General features: G+C 38.6%; 1 protein-coding gene across 3 annotated transcripts in view; it reads left to right on the top strand.

The window, feature by feature from the left end:
* Positions 1–14023, top strand: part of Bank1 (B cell scaffold protein with ankyrin repeats 1) — a 288493-nt gene that overhangs the window by 111646 nt on the left and 162824 nt on the right. For all 3 annotated transcript variants that reach the window (XM_031375619.1, XM_031375621.1, XM_031375620.1), the window contains one exon: positions 11662–11858. In XM_031375619.1, the coding sequence (XP_031231479.1) occupies positions 11662–11858 (197 nt within the window). The remainder of the gene's footprint in view (positions 1–11661; positions 11859–14023) is intronic.

Genomic DNA, 14023 nt, shown 5'->3' with positions numbered 1-14023 from the left:
GCCTCCCAAGTGCTGGTATTAAAGGCATGTGCCATCACCGCCCGGCATGAGTTTTTATTTTACTGAAATAAAGCAAATACATTTAAATTTTAAATATAAGAATGAGTTTTTATTTTGTTGAAATAAAGCAAATATGTAGATCTCAAGAGTTTTGTCTTTTAGTTTATCTTCTTCCTCTTCTCTTGGCATCTGCTAGAACAGAAGGAAGTTCTGGCCCCTGTCCCTTCTGAGGATGCTGCAGTGACCTCCCTGTGTGCTGAGTCTCTCTCATCTGCTTCTATAAATCTAGCACCAAAAGTACAGGTTTATTGGAGTCAAAAGTAGTAAGTATGAGTATGTCAGTGTCAGGAAAGGAAACATAAATAACAGCTATTAGCAACAGCTAATAAGAAACAAGCACTCTACTATCCATTTTAATAAGAAAAATATATGCTTGTGTTAGCCTCAACTAGACACACAGGAGCAAATGCAAACTTGCAATGGAAACACATATTGTGTTCCTGTCTGGAATAAGCAAAGAGCCTCCTCATTTTTAGTTGTAAGGCAATGTTGCTCAGACCTAAATTTCTTTTATAAATCCTGACATGACCAGACAGCTATGTTTACCACTTTGTTAATGATTCACCTCTTGAACACCGCCCTTTACTTCTTGAAAAGGTACACTTTTCTCAGAGTGTGGCTTTTACTAAACTGTTTTAAAAGATCTAAAACTGTGAACACTCAAACTGCTTTATTCTAATAAGGAAGGTGCAAAAGTCATAGAAGAACTCATCTTTTATCTCATTCTAACAGGTAATGGTTTGCCAAGTACCACAGTCACCTTCCTTTCTGTGACACACCTTACTTCCTTAGCTAGACAGACAGACGGATAAGTGGGTAGGTGGATGATAGGTAGGTGATAGGTGATAGATAGATAGATAGATAGATAGATAGATAGATAGGTGATAAGTAGAGAAAGAGATGAGAGATAGGGAGATGAGAGATAGCTGATAGATTAATGATAAATGTATAAATAGATTGATGAAAAGTAGATGGTAGACTGACAAATGATAGATAGATGGTTATATAAATATATTGATGATAAATAAATATGTGATAAATAGATAGGTAGATAGATAGATAGATAGATAGATAGATAGATAGATAGATATAAGTATATACAAGTAATTTTTATTTGCCATATTTAATTGTCATCTCAGAGGCTTATTACTGAATAAGCTCACCCTTTCTAGTTCTTTTTGATCTCTGGCTAGCTGGCTCAACTCAGCTATTTTGGCTCAAACTTCTCTTCAAGCTGACTGATTCAAATTGGCTTTTCTCAGCTTCTCCCTGAATCAAACTGCTTGGTCTCAAACTCACTCTCTCAATTGGTTCTAATCTTCTGGCTCCTTGTTTCCTAGCTTTAATGACCTCTGCTGGCCTCTACTGCACAAATTACACAAACTCTACTCAACTGAGCTCCACTACATTGCCTGAATTCAACTGAGCAGCACCTACTGAACAGCAGTTCAGACACGGAGAGCACTCCATGCCTGATTCACTCTGGAATGCTCTTAAGTCACCTCTCTTCCCTCTCTGTTCTCATAAAAGTTGGGTGTATACTATCTCTGACTCATCCTGTCAAGTATTTCTCTGATTTATCATTTTATCTGACCATCAGTTAGGCATCACTTTCAAACATTATTGCTTCCTTCTATAAACTAACTTTACCTTCATTGTTTGGGATTAAAGGTGTGTACAAAGGGGATGTCTGTATTCTAACCAGAGGAATCAAAGGCATGTCTGTATTCCAGCCAGATCTCACAGACCTAGAAGGTCTTTGGATTTGAACCCTTGCCAGAGAGCTAATGTTGCTGAAGTAAAATTACTCTTCATAGATAACCAGACAAACTAGATCTATGTGTAAAATATATGTAATAAATGTGAACTCTATATTAATGGACATAGATTTATGAAATACATGTTTTAATATTTTTATGTATATGATGATTGAATGGTCCATGTGTGGGTGGGTGAGTGGGTGGGTGTACATACCTGCAAATATGAGTTTATACCTTCTATGGTGTGAGTGTAGATGTTTCAGAACAACCTTTGGTATTGCCTTCATCTTCTACCTTGTTGGAGACGGTTCTCTTTGTTGTCCATCACTACATACACTTAGTTAGCTGGCCTCAGGATTCCTGCGTTTTCTTTTCTCTGTCTCCCATTTCACTGTAGGGGTGCTAGGACTGTAGATGTGCACTTAATTCTGCAGGCCAGCCCAACCTTAGATGTTTCATAATCATTTACATATTATACTTTCATTTAATCTTAATATTATATATACTTCTCCTGAAAGCCATGTCAAATTCTTCCCAATACCTTTAATATGTCAGACTGTCCAGATTTCTTCATGGCCTTATTTATTTCTACTATATTAGTCATTTAATATTGTAAGTAAATCTCAGGTTCTAGACAACTAAAGACTTGAAATAAATACTAAACGCTCCTTGTTAGTGGACTAGAGCACCCCAGCCTTCCACATCCACTCACTGCTTCATGCCACACATTGCTTGGACTTCTGTGATATCCATTTTGGGAAATAAGCACAGAGTCCCCCTATAAGGTGCGGTCCTCAGTAGTCACTCATGATCCCAACTGTCATCTCTGCTTTCAGACTTCTCTTGTTCATGGTTCTCTTGTTCTTCATTCTTCTACAGTAAACGCACTGTTGATACAGAGTTGGAAATTGACAAATATTCAGAATATAGTGAGACTTAAGTGTTCAGCCCTAAACAGGCTGATTTTACCAGGGTATACCAGGGACAGGCAATGTGGACTCAACTATTAGCTTTTCCCTTTAAATATAAGATAGACCATTGTAATAGTGATAATTCAATTGCAAGAAATACAGCATACACACCACACACACACACACAGAAAGAGAGAAGGAGAGAGAGAGACAGAGAGAGACAGAGACAGAAACAAAGACAGAGACAGAAACAGAGTCAGAGACAGAGAAAGAAAACACATCCAAGTTTATGGGGCTTACCCGCTGTCTGGACTAGCTGGCTAGTCATTCTCTTGTCCTGTATCTCACCAGTACTCCAGTGCTTGTACTACAGACACAGGTAGTGGCACATCTGACTTTGTTTTTGTTCATTCATTTGTTTGTTTGATCGATTGATTGTTTGGTGGTGGTGGTATGTATGCATTGATGGTGGTGGGGTGGTTTTCTGCTTTGGAATATGCTAGGGATGCTGGGGATTCTGCTAGGTCCTCCTGCCTGTGCAGCCAATACTTTACCAACTATACCATCTCCCTAGCCCCTCTCCCTGCTTCTTTGTACTTAACACCCAGAGAAAACTCCCCACCCCAACATGTTTGGCATAACGCAGAATATAGTTAGAGCTATTGTAATCCTCACTTCTAACTCTCTACTTTTAGAAATAGAGAGGCTGAGGTGCAGAGGGTTGAAGGAATATTTTTAACAGGCAAAGATTTACTGGTTGAGCTGGGATTAAAATCCCAGCATCACCTGTCTTTTAAGCTCTTCTTCATGTGACTCACTGTTCTGTCCCAAAGTGGCCACCTGGCCTCTCCTTCTATATGAATGAAAGCTTAATATCCAAGAGAGTAATTTGTGAGAACAAACGGCTTATGTGTCTTGCACTGCCAGTTCTCATACTCTCCTCACTGTCAAATTTTGAATTAATTCTTGTATTTTATACCTGGACACGTTCCATTCCATTTTTCATTCTATTTAGCTAGGTTAAGCTTTTAAAAGCTCTGGTTTGAATATGCCAATCTCATTCTTGGCTATCATTTATAGGGATTATCTTAGACAGTTTAAGCACCCTGTACAGAATGTCCATGACTCAATTTCCTCCTCTGTTTACTTTAACTTGTAAAAGACATGTCTGATTAAATGGTCTTTTAAAACATTCCCCCAGACATTTTAGTCTCCTATTCTTACATTTCCATTTTGCAAACATTGCCTGATAGAGCTAAAAGCTGATCATTCTTTAGGTGGGGTATATGGGACCCGGTGATTTTGCCATATCTTACTGTGAATTGTAGCTTTTTAAATTTATTCTTTGATAATAACACACACACTCACAAGAAATCTTGATTAGTTAAATTAAAGTTTGCATGGTATGGCAGTACATACAAGTAATATCAGCATTACATGAGACCCTGTTTTAAAAACAAAACTGAACAAAAAGTACTAGGATTACAGGTGTGTGCCAACATGCCTGCTTGGATTTTTATTTGTTTCTTTGAGAACATCGTTGTACTTACAGACTTTAGAGATTCGCTGCTCATATACCTACCCGCTTCCCAGGTTACTTAGTTAAAAGTGAAAGTAGGCTGGAGACAAGTTTCTGCACTTAAGAATGTTTGGGGGGATGTTTGCGGGGCCTGAGGTGGTAGCAAAGCGCGTCTTTATTACCAGTAATCTGGAGACAGAGGCAGGCAGATCTTTGAGTTCATCACGATCTACAGAGTGAGTTCCAGGTCAGGGCTACACAGAGAATCCCTATCTTTAAAAGAATAAAGTAAAGCTGGGCAGTGGTGGCGCACACCTTTAATCCCAGTACTTGGGAGGCAGAGGCAGGTGGATTTCTGAGTTCAAGCCTGGTCTACAGAGTGAGTTCCAGGACAGCCAGAGCTATACAGAGAAACCCTGTCTCGAAAAACCAAAAATAAAAAATAAAAAAAAATTAAAAAATAAAAAAACTGAACAAAAATATATGTCCTGAAAACTAACCCTACTTTAGTAGGTTCTTGTATTTTTTAAGAAATCTATTATTTTTATCTAAGAATATTATAAATATTAATTACATGCTGTTAGTTTAAGAAAATGGATAAACAAGAACAAAGACTAATAGAACCCCTTCCCCAATTGGGATGTACAACTTTCCTCTGAATGCTACCTACACTGAGACAAGAATAAGCAATCCAAAACTCAGTTTCTTTATTTGTGGGCATCGCCATAAGTTTTATGTGTTGCGACAGGGTCTTATGTGTGGGAAGCTGGTCTCCAATTCCATATGTAGTCAAGGTGAACCTTGAACTCCTGTTCCTCCTACTTTTACTTCTCATGTGCCGAGAATATAAGTGTACACCTCACAATGTTTTAAAAAATTGATTTTATTATTATTGTTATTATTGTTGTTGTTGTTGTTGTTTTTTAATCTTTCTTTACAGCACAGTCATTAACCCCTGTCCACCCTCTGACAGTTCCTCATCCCATTCCTCCTCCTCTGTCTTCAAGAGGATATCCCATCCTTCCACCCCACCAGAACCCCCCCATCCCTGGAGCCTTAAGTTTCTTAAGGGTTAGGTGCTTCTTCTCTTACTGAGGCCAGACCAGGCAGTCCTCTACTGTATATGTGTTGGGGGGAGGGGGGCTCCTATCAGTTAGTGTAATTTAAAGTATAATGACACCATCTCCTTTCTTCCCTTTCCTCTTCCCACCTCTTCCATATCCCCTTCTACTTTGTTCCCTCTCAGATCCATGCTCCCTTTCCCTTTAATTATTGTTGTTACACATATGTCTGTATAAAATATAAATACAGCTTACTGTGTCCTTATAGTGTGGCTTGTCTGTATATGATTTCAAGGCTGGTCACATGGTACTGAATAACCAACTAGGGGACTCATTCCTGAGGACGACCAATTTCTCTCTGGCTCAGCATTTCTTAGTTGCCTGCAGTTCTTTGTCAAGGGGTGGGGCCCTGTGTAATTTCTTCCATCATGTTGGCATGTTTATTGATAGTGTCCTTGTTTAGGTCTTGTTTAGGCAGCCATATTGTTGACAAATCATGAGTGAAGCTTCCTAGGCATTTCTAGAAGACACATTCTTACAGCAGCTCTTATGATTATTAAACTCCCTCTTTCATGATTTTTTTTTTGAACCTTGATTGCAGTAGTTGTGTTGTAGGTATATCCAATCCATAATCAGTTCATTCTTTGCATTTTAACTCATTATAGTTTTCATAGTTGTTTTTTTTTTCTCTTTCAAAGAAAAACAAATGTGATGTGGGTATAAGGATCAGTATTTATAATACAATTAGGCTTTAGTAAAGTCTTGAGATCCATGACTTTACTAGCCTTGAGACTATAAACTGACTCAGATTTTGAAAATATTTTTTCTACATTTAGCTTTGTTTATTATGTTTTTCTGTTCTTTCTTTCTTTTTTTATTACCACTTTTTATGGTCTATCTATTGTCCCCCTCTGAGTCCCCTCTCCCACAGTTCTACATCCCATTCCACTTCTTTACTGTCTCCAAGAGGTCGCCCCCTCCATTCTCTGCTAGACTTCCCCCCTCCCTGGGACCTCAAGTCTCTCAAAGGTTAGGCACATCTCCCACTGAGGCCAGACCAGGATGCTCTCTGCTGTATATGTGTGGGGGCCTCAGACCAGCTCCTGTATTCTGCCTGGTTGGTGGCTCAGAGTCTGAGAGATCTCAGGGGTTCGGGTTAGTTGAAACTGCTGGTCTTCCTATGAGGCCCTCCTCTTCAGCTTCTTCCAGCCTTTCACAGAGGTCCCTGCTTCAGTCCAATGGTTGGGTGTAAGTATCTGCTTCTGTCTCAGTCAGCTGCTTGTTGGGCCTCTCAGAGGACAGCCACACTAGGCTCCTGTCTGAAAGCACAAGATAGCATCAGTAATAGTATTAGGCCTTGGAGCCTCCCCTTGAGATGGATCCCAAGTTGTGCCAGTCAGTGGACTGCCTTTCCCTAAATCTCTTCTCCGTTTTTGCCCCTTTTAGATGGGAACAATTCTGGGTCAGAATTTTTGACTATGGATGTCAACCCCATCCCTCCACTTGATGCCCTATATTTCTACTGGAAGTGAACTTGATAAGTTCCGTCTCCCCACTGTTGGGCATTTTATCTAAGGTCCCTCCTTTTAAGTCCTGAGACTCTCTCACCTCCCAGGTGAATGTCCCCCCCACATCACACACACCTCCCAAAGGTTACATATTCCCATTCATTCTGCTAGCCCTTGGGGCTACCAAGCAGAAAATTAATTACAGAAGAAGGATAAATAAATCTAACCCCAGAATATGACAGATCCTTTGCAAGTAAGAAAAAGGACCTCTTAACTATACCAATCCCTGATAGAATAAGACAAGATCTCACAACAGATTATTTGGCAAACTTTGTGATGATTGTGTATGGCAAAGAACCGTTTCTATGGAGGAAGGTACTGCTCATAAGCTCTCAAGACAAAGATTTTGAAATGGACCCTAGCTATCTATCCAGTTCAATGAATGAAAATAAATATAGCTATAAACCAAGTGAAAAAAAATGTTGTGGCATCTATAAAAACCACTGAAAAAGGAGGAGGAGGAGAAGGAGAAGAAGAAGAAGAAGAAGAAGAAGAAGAAGAAGAAGAAGAAGAAGAAGAAGAAGAAGAAGGAGGAGGAGGAGGAGGAGGAGGAGGAGGAGGAGAAGGAGAAGGAGAAGGAGAAGGAGAAGGAGAATGGCCCCCATAGGCTCATAGATTGGAATATTGGAATGTTTGGGCACCAAAGAGTGGTACTATTAGAAGGTGTGGCCTGTTGGAGTACATGTGGCCTTCTTGTATGAAGTATGTCATGGGGAGTGGGTTTTAATGTTTCAAACTGCTCAAGTTGGGTCCAGTGTCTTACTCTCTTGCTGCTGCCTACAGACCCAGATATAGAACTCAGCTACCTTTCTAGGACATACATACCTGCTACCTACCCCGCTTCCCACCATGATATTAAAGGACTAAACCTCTGAGACTGTAAGCCATCCCCAAGTAAACATTTTCCTTTATAAATTGTCATGGTCATGATGTCTCCTCACCACAATACAATATTGATGAAGACAGTTGTGGAGACAAGTCTTGCAAAAATCTTCAGCCATATCAAAAGTGACAGCAGTTAGAATGTAAATACAGAGCATGGGAAAACTGTGATAAAGCAATTCCAAGATATAATGGAATGTTATAGCTTGAGCTGTGCATGTGTCCTGAGTGCCCTGCAGAGGTCCTGCTGAAAGAGATTTAGCTATAAAGGAATTCCAGGGCAGATTACAACCCCCCCCCCCAGGAGCCAAGGAATAGACACAGAAAAGCTGATAGCTCACCAGGGCTCAGCCTTCACTCTCTGCTGAAGACAAAGCTATGATCTGACCATCAGTGCTTCATCTGCGCCTGACTAAAGCCTTGACTTAGAAAAGCATACTGCTCATTCTACAGATTAATTCTTTTCAACCACCAGAGTGGACTTGGCTTTCTAAAAAATGTGTGCACTGTTGTAGGAAAAATACTGATTATTTCAGTCCTTTAGTACCATGCAAGTATTATAATGCAGTAAGATTGCAAGATGCATGAGAAGGAAGAATGGGAGAGCTCCTTAGTTAAGGATGTAGCAGCCCAAAGAAGCAGTCATGGAAATGCCCCTAATTCTGAACTTGTCAGTTATGGTTGTTTAAATAACTACAGTGATCATCTACTGCAAAGGTTGATGTGGAGGCATTAAAGGAGAAATTTCATCAGTGAAATGGAAAATATAGTAAAGAAAGACTCTCAAAAAACTGCTTAAAATTAAATGGACTGTCAGCCATGGTAAAACATACCTTCAATTCCAGCACTTGCGAAGCAGAGGCAGTGAGTTCTCCATGAGTTTGAGGTTTGCCTAGTCTACATGGTGAGTTCCAATCTAGCCAGGACTATGTAGTAAGACACTGTCTGAATGAATCGATGGGTAGATAGATAGATGATAGATAGATAGATAGATAGATAGATAGATAGATAGATAGATAGGTAAAGATAATAGACAGATGAGAGACAATGAGAGATAAACAGATATATGATAAATGGATGAAATAGACATATAGACAGACAGGCAGATAATAGACAGATGATAGACAAACAATGATAGACATATAGATGACAAATAGGTGAGAGATGATAGATAGATAGATAGATAGATAGATAGATAGATAGATAGATAGATAGATAGATAGAAGTTGCAGTAAATCTCCAACTCCAATAAGCCTATGCAAAAAACATACAACTTAGTTATATGTATAAGATGCGTGCCTAGATTGGGCAGGTTTACCACTACACTACTCTATTCCCCAGCTATGAGATCCCTTGTTGCTTGTGGCTTCTCCAGGCCACATGGTTCTACTCCATCTTCCTTCTGCCTCCTCTTCCTCTGTCTTCCTCTCTTCTGTCTCCTCCTCTACCTCCCCTCTTTCCTCTCTTCCCCTTCTATAAAACCCCCAGCCCCACCTTCCCATTGCACTGCCAAATCACAGGCTCTAGCTTGTATTTGACCAGTTAAAATAGGTATAAGGATCATGTGAAATCACCTGAGTATGTGATCCACTCCTCATTAGGGCAACTCCTCTTGAGGAAGCAGAATTAACATCAAAATACAAACAGCACCAGGGCAATCCACAAAAGTAGATAGATAGATAGATAGATAGATAGATAGATAGATAGATAGATAGATAGATAGATAGATAGATAGAGGGATGGATTTAGATAGCATTAGTAATAGAAACAACAAAGTAAGTGAATTTTAAAACAGGTCAAAATACATTATTTCAACTAAAAGAACAAATTAAATTCTTTGAATCTACATAAAACTCGAGAAAGAATAAAACCAATCTCTTCAGGGTACTCATTTGCCTTAGCTTTGCTTCAAGCTTTAGCTGATCCTGATGAGTTAATCTAGCATTTGTGTTCTCAATTTCCCAGTGAAGGCAAGAAAGAATGAGACAGGAAAACTATTTCAAACCAAAAGTGATCCTAAATTAATGAAGGGAAACAAACAGTAGATTCAATAAGTCTTTAAAAGCCCAGAAAGAAAAATAAACTAATAAAGACATAATGTATAGAAACACTAAAAACAAGTTTTAGTAGAGTAGTCCAGGAGATAGGGAATTGGGAAATGTTGGGAAAATATATTCTACCCAGGAAAATGATTAAAGGGCAAAAACAGAAGACTTTGTTGCATAAGAATACATAAAATATAACTCACTCATATGAGATACAAAATAACTTGTCTATTTTTAAAAATTAGGATGTAACTACCTCTAATATTGGGGATTACTGGACTGGCATGTGAGGACACTTCTGTGATGATAAATTCACTCACATGGTCTAGGTGACTGTTACAGGGCTGTGCACAGTTGCCCCCAAATTCATGGAATATTATCACTTCTGTTTTAAATACAAATGATGCTTCTATAAAAAAATGATAGAAATAGAGACATAGGCAACTTTAAGCAACAGTATTTATTGATTATGTGATCTAGGGTTAAATCCTTAAAATGACTTAAGGTCATAAGGTTACAATTGCTGTGATGAAACATCATGACCAAAGCAACTTGGAGAAGAAAGGATTTATTTGGCTTACACTTCCGTATCACTATTCTTCAACAAAGGAAGTCAGGCCAGGAACTCAAACAGGACAGGAACCTGGAGGCAGAAGCTGATGCAGCGCCCATGGAGAGGTGCTGCTTACTGGCTTGCTTCCCATAGCTTACTCAGCTTGATTTCTTGTAGAAGTCAGGTCTCCTATCCCAAGGGTAGTCCCACCCACAATGAGAGGCACACTCACACATCACTGATTTAAAATAATGTCACACAAGCTTGCTTACAGCCTGATATTATAGAGGCATTTTCTCAATAAAATGTCCCTTTCCTTTAAAGAATATAGTTTGTGTCACATTGACAAAACTAACCAGGATTATGATGATAGAGAAAAGGCCCATAATACAATGGAGGCCTGAGTACAAATCCTGATCAGCTGCTTTCTTTGATTCTGGATACATGCCCATGATACAGGAAAGAACCATTAGACAATGGTGACTATTCCTTCTGCTGTGTGGAAATAGAATCCCAGGGAAGTTCTTTATTTTGAGGTGCATCATAGTACACTAACTTGGAGATACTGAGAAAAAATGTTAATGTTAAAAAGTATATGCATTCCTATAATAAATAAATATTTATTTAATAAAATGCCGAAAGTGAATTAGTAGGGACTTAACCTAACTGAATGGCAGGATAAGGAACCATGATAGGGTATGCGCTCAAAGGAGATGGCACTGTTAATAAATTTTCTACTGTAGCCAAGGGTGAGTTGATCAAGGCATAAGAGAATTTTGACATTACCAGATAGATATCTGTATTGATTAACTTTGACCTATTTTAACTACAGCAAAAAATCTATAATGCAAGTCATTACAAATACATAGGAATTTATATATTGCATGTTTTCAAGAGAATGTATTACCTTTATTGAAAGTTGGTACCAACTTTAAATATTGTCAGTGATTGACCATAAAACTCTTACTTTATAAAATGTTTGTTAGACTTTGATCCATTTCATATCATAAAGGGCCACTAGACTTTTTGAAATTGAAAGGTAAAATTCTTTCAAATCCAAAAAGGTAATTTTAGGCTGCTCTACAATTAAGGTTGGAGCATAAATTCTAGAGAGTTTTTTGTATTTATTTTAAGGAAGTAAGGAAGAGAGTCTATATTGCAACAGCCCCTGTTGTTTTCTTGCATTTACTGAAGTTCTGCTCAGCTTTCTGAGGGTGACTTTCAAGAAAGATTGTATTTAACTGTTTCATGGCAGTGCAGATATAAGGAAATATTCAATCTTGGTATTTCATCTGTCTCCAGATGCTCAAATCCCAGAGCTCCCAACACTTCTCCATTGTGCAGCAAAATTTGGCTTAAAGAATCTGGCTCTTCATCTGCTGCAGTGTTCAGGAGCAACCTGGGCCGCTAGGATGACGTCTATGGATGGTTCAGACCCGCTGCATATTTCTGAAAGACATGGTCATGAAGAACTCAAGAAAATCTTTGAAGACTTTCTCGTAAGTTTTTCTCTCTCCTCATATATCTGCAGCTGGTTCTTTATATGTGCATGTATATAAAAATGAATACATTGCTACTTTGAAAACTGTGCAGGATAAAAAGCTTCTGATGGTTTGTTAATCTGAAAACCCTGAGGAGAAAAACCAGTTCCACAACTATCCAATTAAATCAAGCTTTATTTAGTACTGGCCAGGAAAATGTACACTAATTAGGTCCATACCTGGGATTCCCGGAGAAATGACCTCAAATTTAGGTCAATAGGATGCTCATAAAAGCAAACCCTGATGATGTTAAGGTACTTGCCACTGTTATCCAACTGGGGGTCAGCATACATCCCTATGTACTTCCTGCCCGTGTTATCTACCAGCTGTGTGTGACCAAGCACATATGGTGCTCATGGGTTCTCCAAACTTATTTTGGTGGATAAAAACACAGGGCTTGTGTGAACAACAGCCTCCAACAATTCAGAATGTATCACTCTTTAGGCCAGTGGGGTCTACAGCTTAACTTATTTAGCCTTTACAGATTCTAACTTGTCAATTATCTTAAAGAAACATTCTAGAAGGTTAGTGGACTATATAGCCCAACCGTCACTCACCCATACTCATCTGTCTTTGAATCCAATTTCTCCTTCTGGCATCCAGGGAATCCATTCAATATTGGAAAAGAGATGGCAAAAAGGCGATGAAATTATTTACCTGCATTTCTTTGTTTAAGAATCTAGATTCTGTTAAGTACATGTCAACGGTCAGTAAGGGCTGGGTTAAAGGAAAACATTTTGGCAATCATTCAGAAAAGCCTGGTCAATAGCAAGTGAATTTATGTTGTTGGAATTTATTTCTCTTGTGGGATTCCTTCTATCGCCCTGCTGATGTTCCCTTCCTTATTGTTTCTATATAAACCCAAACTTCAGAACACTCTAGACAGATAATTCAATGAGAAGGCAACAAGTGAAAGATTTTAGAAGGGAATGATATTATTGCAGCAAATAAAGCTTGCACACTATGTTCTCATAACCAAGTTTTGAAGTGCCACTGCTTTGTAATAAAAGAAGTGTATATTTTGCCTCAGAAAATGAATTATACTTGTGAAGGTACTGGGGAAAGTTGAATGTGAAAGTGATAATGCCAGTAAATATGTCAGAATTTATCTTTGGATTTTCACAACCAATATAATTGTATTGCCAATAAGCAGTTAACATAGAAAGATGGAACACTGTAAATGGATTCTGGCTCTTTTAGCCCTTAACTGATTATCACAGAAATTCAATCAAATATTGGACTTACAAATATAGTGGTCAATTGTAGTTTCCAAAGAATAAAATGACAAAAATGAATGCAGCTCTGCTTTCCATTTACCAGGAGTATCAACATATTACAGGAGCATGCACTTGCCACCCACTCTCTGAAGTGGCAACAGAATGTATTTTGCACATATTTAAAATAAACATATAGCCTGAAATCCATCTAGTAATATAGGTAATAAAGCACAGTTTTTCAGTCTATAAAGCCTTCAATCAGAAGCATGTCTCACTTGAATCCTGGTGCACTGTGGGTAAAGACTGTCACCCATCCTGTAATTGCATTCATTTTACTACATGTCCTCTATATAAGGTCCTTAATTAAAGGATAGGGTATGCATCTCAGGTCAGCCAGTCATATCAGCTTTACATTACCTGTAACATGCTAGTTTGACGCTCTTGGGTCCTCAAGGGTCCTAAATTCTGGTCTCTAATTTCAGTCTCTGGTGGTCTCTAGGTAAATCTTCATCAGCTACAATTACTTTCAAAGATTATCCCCAGCTCTCAGAGTTAAAATTCTACTCCTCTTTTCCTGGAGACTTACCACTCCTGGGCATATACCCAAAAGATACTGCAACATGTAATAAGGACACATGCTCCACCATGTTCATAGCAGCCTTATTTATAATAGCCAGAACCTGGAAACAACCCAGATGTCCCTCAACAGAGGAGTGGATACAAAAATTGTGGTACATCTACACAATGGAGTACTACTCAGCTATTAAAAACAATAAATTTATGAAATTCTTAGGGAATTGGATGGATCTGGAGAATATCATCCTAAGTGAGGTAACCCATCACAAAAGAACACACATGGTATGCACTCTCTGATAAGTGGTTATTAGCCCAGAAGTTTGGAATACA

This window comes from Mastomys coucha, unplaced genomic scaffold, assembly GCF_008632895.1.
Source record: "Mastomys coucha isolate ucsf_1 unplaced genomic scaffold, UCSF_Mcou_1 pScaffold16, whole genome shotgun sequence".
Taxonomy (NCBI): domain Eukaryota; kingdom Metazoa; phylum Chordata; class Mammalia; order Rodentia; family Muridae; genus Mastomys; species Mastomys coucha.
The sequence above is the reverse complement of the archived record's forward strand: the minus strand, read 5'-3'. Positions and strand labels throughout refer to the sequence as shown.